The sequence below is a fragment of the Odocoileus virginianus genome, chromosome 30, assembly GCF_023699985.2.
Source record: "Odocoileus virginianus isolate 20LAN1187 ecotype Illinois chromosome 30, Ovbor_1.2, whole genome shotgun sequence".
NCBI lineage: Eukaryota > Metazoa > Chordata > Mammalia > Artiodactyla > Cervidae > Odocoileus > Odocoileus virginianus.
Window position 1 is genome coordinate 1,418,173 of NC_069703.1, and position 19,520 is coordinate 1,437,692.

Sequence of the window (19,520 nt, forward strand, 5' to 3'; positions counted from 1 at the left end):
CAGGAAGATCGCACATGCTGAGAAGCATCTAGGCTTATGCGCCATATTACTAAGCTTGTGCTCCACAGCCTGGAACCATAACTACTGAAGCCCAAGCGCCCTAGGGCCTGTGCTCTGCAAGAAAATTCCATGCAGCAAAGAAGATTCAGCACAGGCAGGTTAAATATATTAATTACCTAAATTTTAAAAATAGATTATAGATACGTGTATGTTATTTCATTTGTCTATACCAGACAGATTTAGTTCATTTTTTTTTAGTGACTAACTTTTGGCATAAAACTTGTACAGATGAAAAAAAAAATTCCCATCTTTCAGAGATAGTTTTTAGAAAGAACATCATAAGTTTTTCAAAACATTAACATATATATCTCAGACAATTTATTTACCAACTCTTCCTTCTTAGATTCTTTTGTTTGTTTATTTCGGATAAAGCCCAATGGTACACGTACTATATGAATAGGTAGTAGTATAATCTAAGACAGAAAATAGCACTGCTGTGAAAGTTCTTCATTTGTTTCAACACTAAAGTAATTACTGTAGCAAAGACTTGCTCATTTATCATTTCCTGTTGTCTTTGCTATTATTCCAAGTTGTCTTTTAAAACAAATATCCTCATTGTCCTTGTTGCAAAACCAATAACTTTATTTCACTAGGTATGAGAGCAAACCCGTGCAGTCAAGTTCATTCCCCATTCCAAGGAGGATCTGTGCCTGGGAGCCGCTAAACTAACACACATAGCTGTCCTTTCCTGAGAAAGGGCTAGCTGAGTTCTAGGTTGCTTTTTAAGAGGCTTCTCCAGGCTCACCTCCACTTTCAACTATGAAGGTTTTCATGAACACCTGAGATCTACAGCCATTATCAAGCATGTGGTTCCATGAACAACACAATTTCAGCCTTAAGAATTGCTGTTGGACACTTAAATAGAATTTAGCCAGCCTGATTTTAAATATATTCCTCTGAATCAGGTTTATAAAGATTTCTACTGAGGAAGGGCCAGACAATAAAAGAAGCTTTGAAATAGTTGCTGTTGCCTCCTCAGAGAATGTCATTAAAGATCTTTCAAAGGCAATGTTTGCCTCAGCGATTTAGTCAAAATGTTTTAAGGAGTAACTAATATGAACACATCTGCCTACAACGCGGGAGACCTGGGTTCTATCCCTGGGTCAGGAAGATCCTCTGGAGAAGGAAATGGCAACCCACTCCAATATTCTTGCCTGGAAAATCCCATGGATGGAAGAGCCTGGTAGACTACAGTCCATGGGGTCGCAAAGAGTTGGACACGACTGAGCGACTTGACCTTCACCTTAATATGAACACAAGGATGACACAGCTTTGCAGTGAAACAGAGCAGGGACCTGGGTTATCAGACTACTAGCTAAGAATACTGCATAAGATAAGGATCCAATTATGACTAGGGGACTTTCCTTAGTAACTTATGATAATTAAGAGTATAACTTCCTTTTTAGCTAGATGCACTTTCATCATTCAGAAAATGCATTCCTTCTTACTGTAAAGATATTCAGAAACAGACATTCCTTCTTATTTGTAAAGCTCTAAAGGATATTTCTATTTATGAGACAACCATCGTTTTTAAAAAAAGACTGTATGTTTCAAACAGTAAGATAAAAAGAAACTTGGACTAAGCCAGCAATCCTTGATTTAGGGTTATGTCTCCTCTGTGGCACGGGAAAACTGAGAAATGATTAGAGGACCCAGTTGCAGACTTCATGGTGTCACTTAATGTCTAGAACCTAAAAGTAATGTATATGCGTGCGTACTAAGTTGCTCCAGTTGTGTCTGACTCTGTGACACTCTGGACTGTAGCCCGCCAGGCTCCTCTCTCCATGGGAATTCTCTAGGCAAGAATATTGGAGTGGGTTTCCATGCCAGTATTCCAGGGGATCTTCCTGACCCAGGGATTGAACCCTCGTCTTTTACGTCTCCTGCATTGGCAGGCAGGTTCTTTACCCACTGAGCCACCTGGGAAGCCCTACTTTCCTATAATTTCTAACACCATTAAGCAGGGTTTGCAAACCTTGACACTATTGGCACTTTTGGCTAGATAATTCCTTGTTGTGCGGACCTGTCCTCTACGTTGTAAGATGTTTAGTATAGCAGCAACCCTGGCCTCCACCTACTAGATGTGTGTGTACCTCCTCATCCCCAGACAATTAAAAATGCCTCTAGAAATTGTCAACTGTTGCCCCGGCTGAGAATCACTGGCACAAGGAAATGGTCAATGACTTTCCCTCAAGATCATGCTTTTTTTTTTTTAAGATCATGCTTTTTGAACTAAAGTTGTGTATTTGATTATAGAATCCTAAATCCAGAAAGACTTCATTATAATATAATTTTACTTTCAAATTTTACTGATGAGAAAACTTAAGCTTCTTAGAGGCTAAATACCCATCTAAGTTTCAACAAGGTAGGTTAGAATAAAGATGACACTAAGTCAAAATTTTTGCATTCCTATTCCAGGCTCTTTCTCACACAAAATGCTCTTTGTAAGTTATTTGCTCTGAAATTAAAATAAATTAAGCAATAAATATGGCTACCTATATCATTGGAGAATATCCTTGTAGAGAATTTAAAACAGTAGACAATACACATAAAATTTCTACTTGATTTTGGAAAGAGCTAAGTGATCCTATTCCAGTATATTATTTTCCTGATATGATGATGATAATAATCATGATTATAATGAAGATGACAGTGGTTTTCTTAGGATAACATTACAATTAGCTGTATTTCCTAAGCATATAACAATTCATGGCTAATGGGAACAGCTAAGAAGCATATTAAATTGCAGAACACAGTCAGCTTGAATGTTAGAATAGACTCTCAACAATATGCTTAGATAAGTGAGAGGTAATGGTTGTCTATCATTGTTGATGGATGCTCTGCCTACTATTAATTATTTTGCATGTAGAAGACAGTGTGGACACTTTCTTTAAATGACTTTACAGATAAGTTTCCCTTGCCTGCCTGTTGGCTCCTGCTCATAGTTCTATTTACATTTCATTAAAAATCAGAAACAAAGGCATATGTCCCAACTGGGGGGAAGGGTGAGTGGCTGGGGTTTGGAGACAGGAGTGAGATTTGCTCAGAGATCATTTCAAACAACTAGAAACCTTCAACTTCCCTGGGGCTCTTTAAATAATGGAAAAATAAATAGGAGAAAACCCGCTGGTGCAAGATTTGTAGAATAATTGTGACAGTACATGAACAGTCAATCTGCAGAAGTGAATTTGGATGTGTACTGCCTGACAAAACACTAATTGCCTGTTGGTTTAAACTCTGTAGACTAATAAAATGATCTTTCTGGAATACTTAATTTCTGGAGGACAAATGGAGCTTGTTTATAGGCTTCATTTTCTGAATGATTTTTAAAATTTTACTCAAAAAATTTTTTCGTTAAACAGACATTTATTTCTGTTATTAAATGAAATGCTCTCGGGAAGAGATTTTCTGATGTATGGCTGGCACACACAGCTTTGAGTCTTAGAAAATGTGAAAGATAAAAGCAATGCATGCGTGCTAAAGTTGCTTTAGTCATGTCTGACTCTTTGTGGTCCCACGGACTATAGCCAGCCTGGCTCTTCTGTCCATGGGATTCTCCAGGCAAGAATACTGCAGTGGGTTGCCATTCTCTTGTCCAGGGATCTTCCTGCCCCAGGGATGGAAACTGTGTCTCCTTTCTCCTGTATCAATCGCCAGGTGGGGTTCTTTGCCCCAGCACCACCTAAAAGCAGTTGATTTTTTTTTAAATTTGGCCTTGAAAATGTTATATAAAATATGTTATAGAAAATGGCAATCCACTCCGGTATTCCTGCCTGGAAAATTCCATGGACAGAAGAGCCTAGTGGCCTACAGTCAGTCCATGGAGTTGCAAAGAGTCAGACATGACTGACCAAGTAACACTTTCATATGTTACAGGAATATTATATAACACTGCCAAACACTGATGATTCATTCACAGTTCCCCACAGAATCCTCCATCTCATTCTGTTTGGAATAATAAATAAACTTGTTCTGTTTGTATTAATGAAATGAAACATTAACAATGTCACCATAAAGGAAATTTATTGGCATAAATGCTAAGAATTATTTTAGGATACACCCAAATATTAAACTTGCTTTCTAAGATTTACTCATTTTTCTTAGTTATTGGTCAGACCTCTTTGAATTATATGTTAAGGAAGGGCTTTGAAAGATAACTTTGCATAAAAACTTTTGCAACTTTCAAAATGTAGAAGGACCTATCAACCCAATATGGTTAATATTGATATTCATACCAATATTGTAATTTCTTGGGGGAAAATCCCAGAGGAACTCAGAAGTAGGAAGAAGGGATTGCCCTGTGCTTTTCCAGAGCACTAGAAAGTCTTAAAGTCATGAGTTGGCTTTTAGGAGAGCATGTCTAAACTTTACTGTATCTAGAAAAATAGGTAGATTGGACAAGAACACCCAGAAATGGAAACTCATCAAAGGAGAGTTACATAGGCCAATAGCGTTACTGTTAAGTGCTAACCATGGAAGAGGAAATCCTGGCTGAAGGCACTTATTATCAATATAAATTTGAGGACAAGGATATCTCTATTGTATAGTCTTTTGTATCAGGCTGTCTTAGTTTGATTCCTTAAACATCTAAAGAAAACACGCTCTGTTCAGATTCACTAAATGACATCATTATAACTGGGCTTCTTGGAGAATTCAACTCTAAGAAGAGAATGCATTGGCTGAGGAACCAAGAGCTCTAGACAATTCTATCTTATTGCAAATCTATACACTGACATTGAATCTTGGTTTACCGGGGAGGTAACAACTTACTTTTAGAGTGGTGAAAACGTAGATCTCTGAGTCCACAAGTCTAAGAGACCTGTCATGAATTTAGTAAATATCCAATTCTTGCGCTGTCCTATCCCAATAGTCTTCCCCCTGCTCCATGGCTCAGACGGTAAAGAATCTGCCTGCAATGCAGGAGACCCAGGTTCCATCCCTGGGTCAGGAAGATTCCCTGGAGAAGAAAATGGCTACCTGCTCTAGTATTCCTGCCTGGAGAATCCCATGGACAGAGGAGCCTGGTGGGCTACAGTGCATGGGGTCGCAAAGAGTGGGACAGGACTGAGAGATTAACACTTTCACTTTCACTATGCCAGTTGCCTCTCTCTACCAATTCATCATCTCCACTATGTGACGTGCTGCACTTGCTGGTTCTCTGCCCTTGACTAAACTTTTCTCTGTCTCCCAATTCCAGCCACTTCCCAAAGCTCACCTGGAACTGTGCTCCATAATTGGCAAAATCCCCTCTATCGTCAGATCTGTCACTCAAATTCTCATCTCTCTTCTTGCATCCTGAAGCACTAGCTTTCCCCGAGAGTACCGAGTCCCTTCAGCTTTCAGGACTCAGAGGTGGGGATGGCATGCTTTCCTCTTCGGTCTCCCTTACTATTTTCAGGTTACATTCCTCAAGCCTCATTACAGATCTTCATGCACTTTTATGCCTAGAGTTTAGCTCATAAGTTAGATTTCTCTTGGTTCCATTTGAGTTCAGACTGAAAGTCTGAGCGTCTTACAAATGATCAACTAGAGGGAATAAGCTACAACCCATGAAATGAGTAACAGTGTTTAGAAATGCACTTTCTCTGAGAGATTTTAGTTTTTCAGATATTTTAAAATATTTTTAGTTGGTTATGTTTGTATACAGTCTCAAATTGTCAAGATGTGAGAATTGAATTTTTAATGTGCTTGATAATGTGGGTTCATATATTTGGGGCATGTCAGACTCATTAACAAAAGAAGTAAATCAAAGTGCTGTAGATACTTTGGGTTTTTTGAAACTGCTTGAATTCTAGATATTAGTTTTATGGAGAATTATGTGTCTTGAAATCATACAGAGAATTTGAACATATCCTGCTCTTCTTTCAGCTTCACATATTCTATCCATACTTAAACTACTGTTCCTTAGGAACAGAAATGTCATGTTTGAGGTAAAAAGGTAAACCATAATGGAGAATTATTTCAGTTTCATCAGTGATACCTAGATGTTTAAATTCAAACAGCTTTTCCTCTTTCCTAGGCCAAGAAGACTTGTTTTTCCTCGACGGTTAGTTTTTGTTAAAACTATTTATTCTGACTTTGACACTTTCCCTAAATACTCTGCACAAGTGGAAAAAATTCCTGTATACTCTGGGATATAAATGACTAATTTTAAAGCTCAACTAGAAAAAAAAAAAAGTGACACCAAGATCTTGTAGTCCTGTCAAATGTTATGTCCTCTTATTAAATTCCTATTTGGATCACATAGTGTAATAATCTGGTGACCACGTTTTTTAAATGGTCAAAATAAACCATACATAACATTGTGTTGACTAGAGGAAAACTGAAAAAAATGACCATGTGATAAATTTGACATACTAACATGTCAAAGACTTAGAGATGGCAGGTGCTTAATAAGTGTTTCTTTATAGGTGAATTAAAAAATCAGCCAAAGGATCTTGCAATAAGCTGTTATATGACTTGGGTAGGAAAAAATAAAACTTTTGTACTTTTATGATCTTATAAATGACAGTATATATATAAAAACTCTGAACCCATATGTGAAGAGACCATATTCCATACAATGTGTTACATTTCCCATAAAATAAATTCTTTTAAGTTGTCAGACCAAAAGGAAACTAACAGCAATAGCTAGCTTACTTGCTGCTTGCTAATGCCTTATGTAACATCTTTTTTTTTTTTTTTTTGTATAATTGCTTTACAATGGTGTGATAGTTTCTGATGTACAACAAAGTGAGTCAGCTATATGTATATATGTATCCCTACCCTCTTGAGCCTCCCGCTTCCCTCAACCCCACCCCTCTCGGTCATCACAGAGCACTCAGCTGAACTTCTTATGCTATCTGGCAGCTTTCCACTAGCCAATTATTTTACATATGATAGTGTCCATAGGCAGATGAATGGATAAAGATGTGGTACACATATAAAATACAACATTGCTCTGCCATAAAAAGGAATGAAACTGGGTCACTTGTAGTGATGTGGATGGACATAGAGTCTGTCATATAAAGTGAAATAAGTAAGAAAGAGGAAAACAAATATCGTGTATTAACACGTATATATGGAATCTAGAAAAATGGTACAGATGAACCTACTTCCAGAAAAGAATAGAGATGCAGACATAGAGAATGGACATATGGACACAGGAGATGGGGAAGGGAGGGATGGGATGAATGAGGAGAGTAGATAAAGAAACTGAGGCTCAGAATGGTTAACTAACTGATTCAAGTTTAAATAAGCAACAATAACATGTCCAGTGTTTCAACTCAGCCCTGTCTGATCTGTAATTGCTTTAACCACTAAACTGGCTGCCACACCTTCACAGGGACGGAAAAGTTGATAAGTAACACCTCATGGTGAACAATTTGTTTTGGAAAAAGAGTGTTTCAAATAGGAAAAAAAAAAGTGCACATAAATGAGGCAGGGTGCTTTTATGAACTGGGGTATAAACACAAAGTTTTCCAGCATGTCTAGCAAGGCCCAAGGCAACTCTTCAGTAGAAAACCTTCATCTGTATTGCAAATATTATTTCTGTGTTTATATATAACCATGAACATAACATTATATTACAGATGACTGGCTACATGATTTTATGGGGAAAACAATGAAAGCACAGAAGTTCAAGAGAGCAGGAAAAATTGTGAGTTAGAGTTCATAGAAAGCTTTATGAATTTTGCAGTACTCTAAAGTAAATCCCAGAGGGGAAAATACTCAAATTGAGACACTTTCCCTCAGAAATCTTGAAAAAATCTTGACATCTTAATTCATTTCCTGAACTTAAATATTCTAGGCTAGTCTGGTGGCACTGTAATAGCCCAGGCAAACATTTTTATTTATTTCACTGTTGATACCAATATTTGTGCTACAAGCTGCTGTCTGTATTTGCTGCTATTTATTTATTTATTTCCTACAGATCAAATTATTGGCCTAGACATAACATGCTTTCCAGTGAAGTGTTCCTTGTGATCACAAGCAAATAGAAAAAGCTTCCATTTTTAAATGCAGATTTTTGCCACATGACTGAATTAGTTTGTATTAAAAATATGATATGTAATCACTTGGCATTCATATATATATATATGGAAGGGCAATCAAGGCAAATAGTAAATAAATCAAGCAAGTGCCTTTTTTGCATGGATGGATGGTCAATATGTCAAAATACTGCATCCAGCTCCAGGTCAACCATTTAGCATCTTTGAGCCATGATTGTATTTCCCCTAACTATTTCTAACACTATTTTATTGAATTGATGTTAAAGCAAATAAGGTAATGTGGATGGATCTTTGTAAAACTACAAAGTGTCACATACACATTTTCTATTAATGCAGGATTACTTGGTAACAAATCCTGTTTCCTTTGGCTTCTCCTGTGTATGTGGATAAATAGGAAACAGAACAGGAGAATTTTAAAGCCAAACAATATAGTGCTTATAATATAAAGACATAAGTTCAAAGAGAAGAGTAACTCTGGAGCATCTCACAGCAATGGGGATATCATGGTGAAACAGTTTTGAATCTGGATTCAAAAGGGGTTAACCTATAAGGTGCAGTGTCAGTCCCAAAGCCTCTAAGAATGTTAGGTAGTGACGCTTCTCCCCTGATCTCTCACCATTCACATTTTGCTGGAATCTGAAATTAGCAAAGATGCTTTGAGCCTTAGCTCTATCACATAGTCTTTTTACTTAATCTTCCTGAACCTCCATTTCTCACCTGTCAAATGAATATAATATCTCCCTCACATTTCGGTTGTCAAGACTGAAGGAGACAATATATGTGAAAAGCCTTTGTAAATTGCAATGGCTTCTACAGAGAACAAGTTATTATGACAATTCACTTAGGCTATCTAGATACCCTTTCAAGATGTCAGTTTCCTCTTAATGTAGAAAAATGGGTTGATGGAATAATAATAGGATGGATAGAATTTGGTTTAAATGTGTAGTTCTGGTTATTTTCTTCCATATTTCAGACCTGAGCTTAATAACTAAGTTATTGCTTAAAGATAAGGAAAAGAGAACATTTCCTAAAAATTAATCCTGCCTAAATTTTATAAGAAATAGTGAACAACCCAGTGTAACGTAGATCAAGTAGACACACGGACTCCATAACTAGACTCAGAGCTAAGAAGAGCCTGGCTCCCTCCCTAGAGTGGGAATGACTCAGGACTTATTTTCCTCATTAACAACTAATAAAAACAGGGGGATTTCTCTCCCCCATATACAGACTGTAATCTAACATATCCTTTATCTTTACTCAAGCTTTCTGACTGTTCTGTTATCCTGTTGAAACTGTAGCTACATGAGAAAGACAGAGTGTGCATTCTCTTGGAGCTATTTTCCTCAGTATTCTGGGTTACTTATTTTTCAATTTGAAAACATACATGAATGTAACACTAATTACTTTAGTTTGCCACAGGAACCCTATCATTGAGTTATACATATTTTAATGCTATGGTCTAGAATGATATCAAAAATTGATTTAAAAGTCCCCAGCCATATAGAGATACTCTTGGCATATTTTATAAAAATCGCTGTTGAAGATCTTATCCATTCTATATTTTCCAGTGATGCCTTATAAGATCTACACTAAATATTTCCTTAGAATTTAGTTCCAAAGAAACTGTGGCCTCTGAACTGATTATTTTGATCAGACAGTGAAAGAGCTAAGCTTCATTTTAGCAGAGATTTCCATTGATATGCTCACCTTTGTAAAGCTCAGGACATCAGAATGCATATAACAGACCAAATATTTGTTGAATGAATTGATTCAATCATGATTTCTCTTTTCATATTGATTGCAAGAATGCTTAGGGCTAAATGCAGTAACTGTAATAGTCTATGTTGCTGATATATTTATTTTCCTCAACAGTTCTGCTTTTATGTTTTCAATTTCTCTTTAAAAAAGTTCATTGACTATATTTTAATTGTAAGTTGCTGCAAATACTTTTGGAAATCAGTACAGAATGGCATTAAAAAATATATTTTATTTTCCAGATGATAAAAGACAGACTAGTTTAACTTCATGATTGTTTTGCTTGTTTTTTTTTACATCTAATAACTTATAAAATTAAGCATATTTTTACCAGAAAAAATATATAGTCATTTTTATGAAGCATGACCAGACCTTCAGACAGAAAAGCAACCCAATTAGAAAATACGCATATCAGATGAAGAAAAACAAAATAGTTGCACTTCATTTCTTTTTTCATTACAAGACATGAGGGCAACACACACATACACACATCTATGAAGACAATGTTGCAGATTTCAAGAGATGTAAAACATTTGCTATTTAAAAACTTCCAGAAGGAAAGTTTAATATTAGCATTTTGAAACAATGGAAATCCCTGAAAGCCCCAGCTTTGTGGTTTTATAAAATTGAGTTCTCTGAACCTTTCTGCTAGTGAACAAGAAGACCTAAATCTAAGCCCATGTTAGACTGATGAAGGGAGAATAGCATTAAGTGGCTTGTTTAGCTCATCAGACAGGGATCCTGTCTGCCTTGAAACAAAGAGACCCAAAGCTCTTGATTCAGGACTCACTAATGCCTTGAGTCTCATTAAAGAAGAGAAGGCAAAATAGAGACCCAAGTCAGACACAATCAGCAAGTGCTGCCGACCGGGATGATCCGACAAGTTCTTTGGTTTTTAGTGTCCATTTCAGGTTTGTGTCTGGAAGAGCCTGGGGATTCACAGCTCTGCATAAGCCCAGTCAGGATCTAGTCTTGCTGGGGGCATGGTTCTCGTGGTTTGCATTTATTTTTTCATAAATGAGCCCCTACTAGTCCTTACTTGGAGTTTCTCTTTTTAAGGTTATATAAAAAATGAGATACAGCATATTTATTTTTAGATTTAGGCTTTCTTTAAAGTGTATTTCCATTTTTGTAATCATATATATGTGTTCTTATATTAACAGCTTCAAGGTAGGCTCAAAGTGAAGAAAGTGGGGGGAAGCTAAAAGTTTTAAAGTATAATATTAAAGACAGGTAAGGAAAAAAAGCAGAACGCATTAAAGATCTGTACCTCTCTGTGGTGCAAGAGCACATGAATGTTTGTCTAACAGGGAAAGTGACGGACATTAAATTAGCTGTGAGCACTAGCAAACTTCTAGGAAAAGGAGTCACCCAGTTCCTGTTTTCCCTCCTTGGGGAGTTTTGAGCTTGTGAAACAAATTAAGAGGACAATAACTACTGAGTCTCGATTTGGTGCCCTTTTACTTTTTCTAAAGCTTGAGTCCCAAAATTCAGGAAAATTCAAATACTATGGGAAGCTTGGAAATGCTGAAAAGTGAAAGTGAAAGTCGCTTAGTTGTGTCCGACTCTTTGCGACCCCATGGACAATACAGTCCAGCAGTATTCTCCATGGAATACTGGAATTCTCCAGGTCAGAATACTGGAGTGGGTAGCCTTTCCTTTCTCCAGGGGATCTTCCCAACCCAGGGACCGAACCCAGGTCTCCCACATTGCAGGCAGATTCTTCACCATCTGAGCCACAAAGGAAGTCCTAGAAAGGCTGAGGGACAGGACTATTTTTTGGACACAGGAGCCCGGCAAGCTACAGTTCATGGGGTCTCAAAGAGTCGGACACGATTGAACGACTAAGCACACACAGCATGACTATTATTTAAATAATGTCTCAAAAGTGTATGAAAGTGAAAGTGAAAGTGAAGTTGCTTAGTCGTGTCTGACTCTTTGCGACCCTATGGACTGCAGCCCACCAGGCTCCTCCGTCCATGGGATTCTCCAGTCAAGAATACTGGAGTGGGTTGCCAGTGTATATATTACATTTTAATAAGATCATTGATGAAGATAAACATCTAAATTAAATCCAGGGGAATTTTAAAGTTTGCAATCAATGTTTAATTAGAAATTGCAAGCTTCCATTGACATTATCTTTGTTTCTATCTTAAATCTGGATTTCAACACATGTTATTTTTAAACTTTACTTTTTATCTCAAAGGTTTTTCTTTAGGATTTACTAGATAAATCTGATGTCAAATTAGAACATCTTTGACAACATTGAGTGTCTAGGTAGTTTTCATTTGCATGTACTTAAAAATACATTCTTATGTTCAATAAAGACATAGATAGGAAGGAAACAATGTCAACTAAAAACATTGACACTGAAGACCAGAGATGATCTGTTTGAAACCAAACTCAAATATAAAATATTTTTTGGAATAAAAATTCAGCTTCCCAAATTGTTTGAAAATGGATAAACCATTAATATGCAGTATGCATAATGTTGAGAGAATTGCATACTCCATTCCATTTACTGATACAAATTTATACATGCAAATATATTTGCCCATTGATGCTAATTAACTTGAACTGTTCTTTGTTTCAGGGACAAAATTCTCAGGAAGAGGTTTGTTTTTCCTATGAGTTCAATGGAGAAGATATTCACAAAACATAACATATTTGAAGATTTTTTTCTAAATGAATTACTTTACAAAACAGGTATAAAAATATTTTAAGTGCATTTAGTAACTTACTCCTTGTATAAAAGTGAGATTCTTATAAAATATCCAAATATTTTAGGCTACAGTAAAATTAAATATGTCAGGTGGTGATTTAAAATGCCAATATACAGTTATTTTTTATAATAAAATATAGAATTTAAATTTGACATCATTTAATATGTAAAACATGCTATTAGCTCCAGACTTCAATGTTCCATTATTATCTTTCATTACTTTCAGTATTTTCCTATAGATCAGCATATTCCAAAGTACATTCTTGGTGACACTAGCAATGAAAACTATGCCACAAAAAATGTGTTATTCATCAATAAATTTGATAAAAGCTATGTGTTATGAGGCATTATTCACAACTGTGTTGTGTGTGATAATGACATGATTTTATTTAAAAAGAGTTGATCTTTTAGAGATGTAAGCTAAAGTATTTATGAATAAAATGATGTAATTTCTGGAATGATTTCCACATATTTTGAAAGTGGAGAAAGATGGGTGTGGGGATGGGGTTAAGTCAGCCATGGATTGATGTTACTAGGTTTGAGTGATGAGCACCTTTGGGTTCATTTTACTATATGGCCTATATTTGTGTGTATTTTGTATATATGAGAAATTCTGCACAAGACATAAAAAGCATTAAATAAATAAAAGATGCATATTTCTGAAAAGTTTTATACTGCACGTAAAAGCTATGAGGAGTTCCAGGTTAAAAGGAAAAAAAAATCGTTTGTTTATCTGGAATCTTCTCAAACTACTGACCATGGACTGTTCTTTTCGAGGAACGTGTATCAGTAGGTCTCCTGGACATTTTGGAAACAGCTATACAATATCTATGCAGAACTAATGTCTTTTTCCATGGATCATTGTTCATGATAATTCCAGACTACTGGCATACAAAGAAAATTTATTTATGTGTTGAAAATTAAGGTAAAAATGGGAAAATTTTAAAAAGAATTATTTCCAAATTCTGAGACGTTTGAAGTATCTATAAGTAAAATATCCAATTTTAAAAAATTTCATCAAGATTTATTATGTGTATAAATATACTGGCAGAAATAGTGCTAAAGGAAATGCAGTTTCAAAAAGAGTGAAAATAGTCCATATTTCAAAAGATAAGCATTTTTCCATTGGATATTAGCCATAAATCTAGTTATAGATATTTAAAAACTAAATGAAAAACTGTTTTAAAAAAACTACATATCATTATCAACCTCAATGATTTTATTATATTTTTATCCTAAATTTCTATGAAATTTAAGAATCTGTTAAAAATCATATTTGAATACCCATAAATTATTTCTCAAGCAAACTATATTAGGCAAAAATATTCCTCAGGATAATATTCTATAATTGCTAAATAAGATTTACATTTCTGCATAAAATGTTTTATAATTTTGCATGTGTCAGAGTATAATTTTACTCTATAAAATTATAAATGCATAATTTTGCATTTTAGTTTCTAAGTAAATTATTTTATTATTTTTAAAATAAATTAACCATACCTTTTAAACTTTGCATCAGAGTAAAGACAGCCTGTACTACTATTTATAGATGTCCTTTCTTTCCAACTTTTTTAGAGACTAGAAGACTTCTTTATTGTTGACTTTTATAAAAATTCAAACTAGAACATTTGCATTAATTACAATATACTGCCAAAAATTGCATTAATTTCCACTGATGCCCATTAATTTGATAAATGTTTTGTCATTTGTACTATTTGTGCTGTCAAAACAAGTTAATTATATCTTACTGACATTTTTGACAATTGCTTTAACTGCAAAAAAAAAGTATCTTATTTGCTTCTACAAAAATTCAATCTTATCTACTGAAAATTTGAAGTAAAGCAAGAGAAGACTAGCCCATGTCAGGAGTCTTACAAGATCAACTTAGGACCAATGGTAAACAATGATTCCTCAGAATTCTTTAATAGTAGTGTTCATATTTTGTAGTAGAAAATATTATGTACCTGCATAATCTGTTCTTGCATAATGCCCATCTTCAGATTTAATAGTTGTAGTTGTGTTATCTGTGTTAAAAAAATTAACAATAAAGATTGATTAACTTGTTACCCAGATATCTTTCTAACAGTATTTTCATTACAATTAAGGAATTTTCAAATATATTTCTAAGCAATCTTTACACAAAACAGATTTATAATATCAATTTCTGTTTAAGAGTGACAAATAGAAAGATATAGGCTTTCTAATGCTTAGGGCAAGGAGAAGTTTCAAACTATAACTGAGATAAGTTGTGTAAAAAAATAACAAATCAAAACCCAAGAAAATATTTGTTTCTGAACAAGAAACAAAATAGGACATTCTGGGACATCCCACTTATAAAAATGAACTTGACATATTTCTATTGACTCAATATATAAAAATGGTGTGATTTGTTTTGATTTCAATGTTATACAATAAATCTTTATATCTTTGCTAAAAATGATTTTAACTTTCTTTTCACCCTGTTCAAGGAGTGTATCTACAATCTCTTGAATATTGGACTCAGTGTTGATGGCATTGTGAATATGCAGTGCCATTATACAGAAAAAAAGTATGGACCGTTGCCAATAGGCTCTATGATCACCACAATTGGTACAGTAAAATTTACTGTCCATTGTAAACCAAACTTGTCTTTCAAAAATGAAGTCCCTGCCTAAAAAGGGATTATCTCCCCTTTTCATTGCTATGTAAAGACTGAGTGAAGTGAAGTGAAAGTCGCTCAGTATGTCTGACTCTTTGCGACCCCATGGACTATACAGTCCAGGGAACTCTCTAGGCCAGAATACTGGAGTGGGTAGCCCTTCCCTTCTCCAGGGGATCGTCCCAACCCAGGGATCCCATGTCTCCTGCATTGCAGGCAGATTCTTTATCAGCTGAGCCACAAGGGAAGCCCATGCAAAAACTAAAGATATTCTTTAAAATGAATTTTGGTGTGAGTATTACCTTGACATCGACCCAATGACATGACTTCAATTTTCTCCTGTTTCTGACATGATGCTTCTTTGATTTGACATGCATTATCATAAGATTTCCCATCAGAAGCACAGAGGGGATTGAAGTTGGTTTGAGAACAGTCAATGTTGCACACACACCTAAAGGGAGAGAGAAATAAAATGTGCAACATCAATGGTGTTGTTACCACATTACAAATCAAACACAAAGAGGAAGAACTGCTAGGTTGGCAAAATGCAAGTTGGCAAAATTGAATTATATCCTTCCAGGGGAAATTCCTTCACTCTTCTACCTGAGATGAAAAGAAACATAGACCTAATCGAAAATAATTCAAAAGACTGAGCAATGGATAAAAAATAAAAAAGGGGAAACTCAGAAAATAATCATCAGTTAATCTCTGCCACTGGAACTTTTAAAACACGTACATAAACTTCCCTGCTGATGCCTGCAGAATTTGAATAGGCTGAAGTAGCCATGAAATTTTGCTTTACAATTTCCTTAAATGAAATCTACTGTGTTACTTCTTTTCTCAGGATATTTGAATGGTGAAAGCTTGAGGAAAATGACTCAGAGGACATTTCAGAGAATGTACACATGGAGATTATTTGGAATGAAATGAGGAGTTAAATTTCTTCAGCATATATGAAGATACACATAAGATGTGCTAAATAGCAATGGCCAGTGGTCCTTAGTATTTTGAGATCACCAAACCCTTTGAGAATCAAATAAAAGGTACAGATAGACCTCGCCTCAGAAATACTGTACTCATGTAAACAACTCTGCATAATATTTTAGGGGTTTCATGGGCCCCTTATAGTCCATGCCATTAATCTCTTTCCCAAATACATACTACTCTCTCTGTTTTCAGTTTTAAATAAGTTGCTTATCACTCATGATTCTAATAGATTTCTTAATAGAAATAAAAATCTGGTGAATTAATGAAAATTAGTTTACTTGAATTAAGAGAAATAGATATTTTAAAGCAAGCTTCTTAGGACTTTTCCTATGTCCTTGTATTTTACTGTCTACTTTTTCACTCAGAATATTGTGTTTATGTGTGCAAATATGTTACTGCTTTAGAATATAAACTCTTGTTTAAAATTTTTATTAATATTTATATTACTTTTCTAAACAGATGATAAGATTCTTGAAGTGATGAATCACACATTTTACTTCTGTATATTTTACTTGAAGCTGAGCATAGGATGTAGGGATAACAAAAACAAGCAGCTGACAACATGCTGGGTTCTGAACACACATTGCTTTCTTTAATCTTTGCAACAGCCATTTTACAGACCAATGATATTACATAAGGTCAGAGAGCTAGTAAACTGTGGAACAAGGACCCCCCACAGATGTGTTAAACTAAAATACAATTCCTTTCCACCCACCACAGGCTATGTATTAGTTTCCTGGAAAACTTTTAAACATAGTCGTTTATAAGCAGGTTTCTGGGCCTCCTTAAATCTGGGGCAGGGGAAAGCCTAGGGTTCTGCATTCTTACTTAGTTAATCAGCCTGGCATCAGACTCACTTCCTGGGAATCACTGCTTGATTGGTTTGTTGACTGAGTGAAAGAGGGTTTGTCTACACACTAGTGTCTCTCAGAGTGTAGTCTTGAAACCACCTGTATCAGAATTACCTAGATATTGGTTAAAAATGTTGGCAGATAATGTGCTAATCCATTTATTATTATTATTATTTTTTTGAATAAGAGAATTGCTCTAGGAACACTTTGTTATTTTTAATAGTTCACTTAGGTACAAATAAGAGAGATGGCAACCATCTCTAATGCTTAAGTCATTGAGAGCAGTGTTCCTACCCTGGCCATGATGGTGCTACATGATGACAGCTACTGGGATCACAATATTGCTTCTTTGGCTGATTCTTGGCATCTGAAAAATCTGAGATCAGGAGCTGCTACATGTTCAAAGAGCTTTTGGTCCTTGTGATAAAGAATTGGGAGAAGTGACTTTGTAGCTCAGGCGTGTTCTCCTTAACCATTTGTAATAAATAAAGAGGAAAGGGGACAGATTTTTTCATTTTTAAAAAGATAGTTTCATTTATGTTGAGGACAGTTGAGGTTTTGACTATTGTTGTGTTGGACTCTAGAGACCATCCCTTTGAAAGACACTGAAATAATTATCTGTTAGCAGCAGCAGAACAGAGAGGAAGGTATGTGAGAACTTATGAACATCTTGAGCAAATTAGGTAAGATATCAAGGGATTTTCAGGTTTCTCCAAGTTGAATACAACGAAATTTAGGGAAGTATATCACATATAATCTTGCCAAAAAAAAAAAAAATGACTGGCAATTCAGAAATCCATTTGATATCATAACAAGATAGCAAATGAGAATAGAGATGGAAAGATAAAATTTGGTTGAATTGAACTGGCCAGATTCAACATTTCAGTGAAGAACTCAACTAAACCATAGTACCAATAAATTAAACAATTATTCGGAAACTCTAACAAAATCACCCTTTTCCAGTGGGCTATTTCTTTCTTCCCTTTGACTGATCTGATCTTAGTGCCATAGACTTTTTGCTGCCGATACCTTCTTCCCTTTCCTTTTCCAGCATTGCTCCTTCAGGGATATCCTCTCAAGGTTTATTTCCTCTTTGGAAATTCCTCACTCTTGCTGCCTCAAATAAAGCCTTTCAGGAAATGGCTAAGAAAAAAAGTACAGATATTTGCCATTTCTATTCTCATCTCAAAAGGAGGACCCAGATTCTTTTAGGTGAAAGATAAGAGTTTTGCTATAAGCTTCAGGCAAGTATGGGTTACACTCATCTTTTCTCTACTGCATAGTGTCATTATATAATACTTCCCCTCCTTCCTCCCTTCTCTTTGAGCCTTGCGTATGTTAAATAAATACATGAGTATAATAACTTTGCTCATGAATTTCAGCACCAATTAGAAATCTGAAATCTATAGAGAATATTTTTCTTTCTTTGAATAAGTTGAAGAAGCCTCATTGATTGCTGAAATGGCTTAAAAAACTATGTAGATCAGGGAAAAGGAAACATTGGGCTTGGCTTAAAAAGACCTAATATTTCTATATTATGAAAGACCAATGAATTCTGATTATATGATCATTATTTACTATATTTTTTGTACCTAAGTATATTAGGCTTAACTAGCTAGAAAACCATGCAGAATTCCAGGATCAGAGTCTCAAACTCTAAGTCCATTTTGGCTCTTATCAGTAGTGGCTAATCTTTGTGTTCCTGCCCTGCCCAATCCCTTTCACACACTAAACTTTTAGTAACTGTGGTTTCAATACGTACATAAGTGAAATGAGTGAACAGAGCAAAAGGATTTTATATTTTTAAAGAACAGATAAAATTAATCCAAATTCTCATCACTCTACTGCCATAAAAGTAGACATAGGGTAGCTAATAAATGTTTTTCTTGCCAAATATTAAATGTCCTCACTGCAATCAAATGAATATTCAATTGAATTTAAGAATAATGGTAATAATAATAATAGCTTATTCAATGACAGTGCCTGTCCCAGAGTTATATGCTTCACATGTTACTACTCTTTTCATCCTTCTATCTCTGTAAAGTAGTTACCATTACTATCTCCATCCTGGGCTTCCCTGTAGATCAGATGGTAAAGAATCCACCTGCAACATGGACACCTGGGTTTGATCCCTGGGTCGGGAAGATCTCCTGGAGGAGGGCATGGCAACCCACTCCAGTATTCTTGCCTGGAGAATCCCCAAGGACAGAGGAGCCTGGTGGGCTACAATCAATGGGGTTGTAAAGAGGCAGACACGACTGAGTGACTAAGCACAGCACACACCATTTTCGTCTTACAGATGAGAAAATGTAGGCCTAGAGAAGTCACACACCTTGTAAGGGGAAGAACCTAATTTCAGATATAGGCAGTCTGATGCCAAAACCTGCACTGTTCTACATACTGTTCACTACAATGAAAAACAAAAAAGATCCAAATTCCTGCTGTTAACTAACTAAAAGAATACTTTGGATGAATAAGGCTTGAGAAAACAAAGTTATGTCTACTTTGGGGATATT

The 19,520-nt window shown here is 35.5% G+C and overlaps 1 protein-coding gene across 1 annotated transcript in view; it reads right to left on the reverse strand.

Annotated features, from left to right (window-relative positions):
• Nucleotides 1-19,520, reverse strand: part of TMEFF2 (transmembrane protein with EGF like and two follistatin like domains 2) — a 271,758-nt gene that overhangs the window by 41,690 nt on the left and 210,548 nt on the right. The window contains exons 6-7 of the mRNA XM_070458470.1: nucleotides 15,469-15,617; nucleotides 14,493-14,552 (exon numbers count right to left, since the gene is read on the reverse strand). Of these exons, the coding sequence (XP_070314571.1) occupies nucleotides 14,493-14,552; nucleotides 15,469-15,617 (209 nt within the window). The remainder of the gene's footprint in view (nucleotides 1-14,492; nucleotides 14,553-15,468; nucleotides 15,618-19,520) is intronic.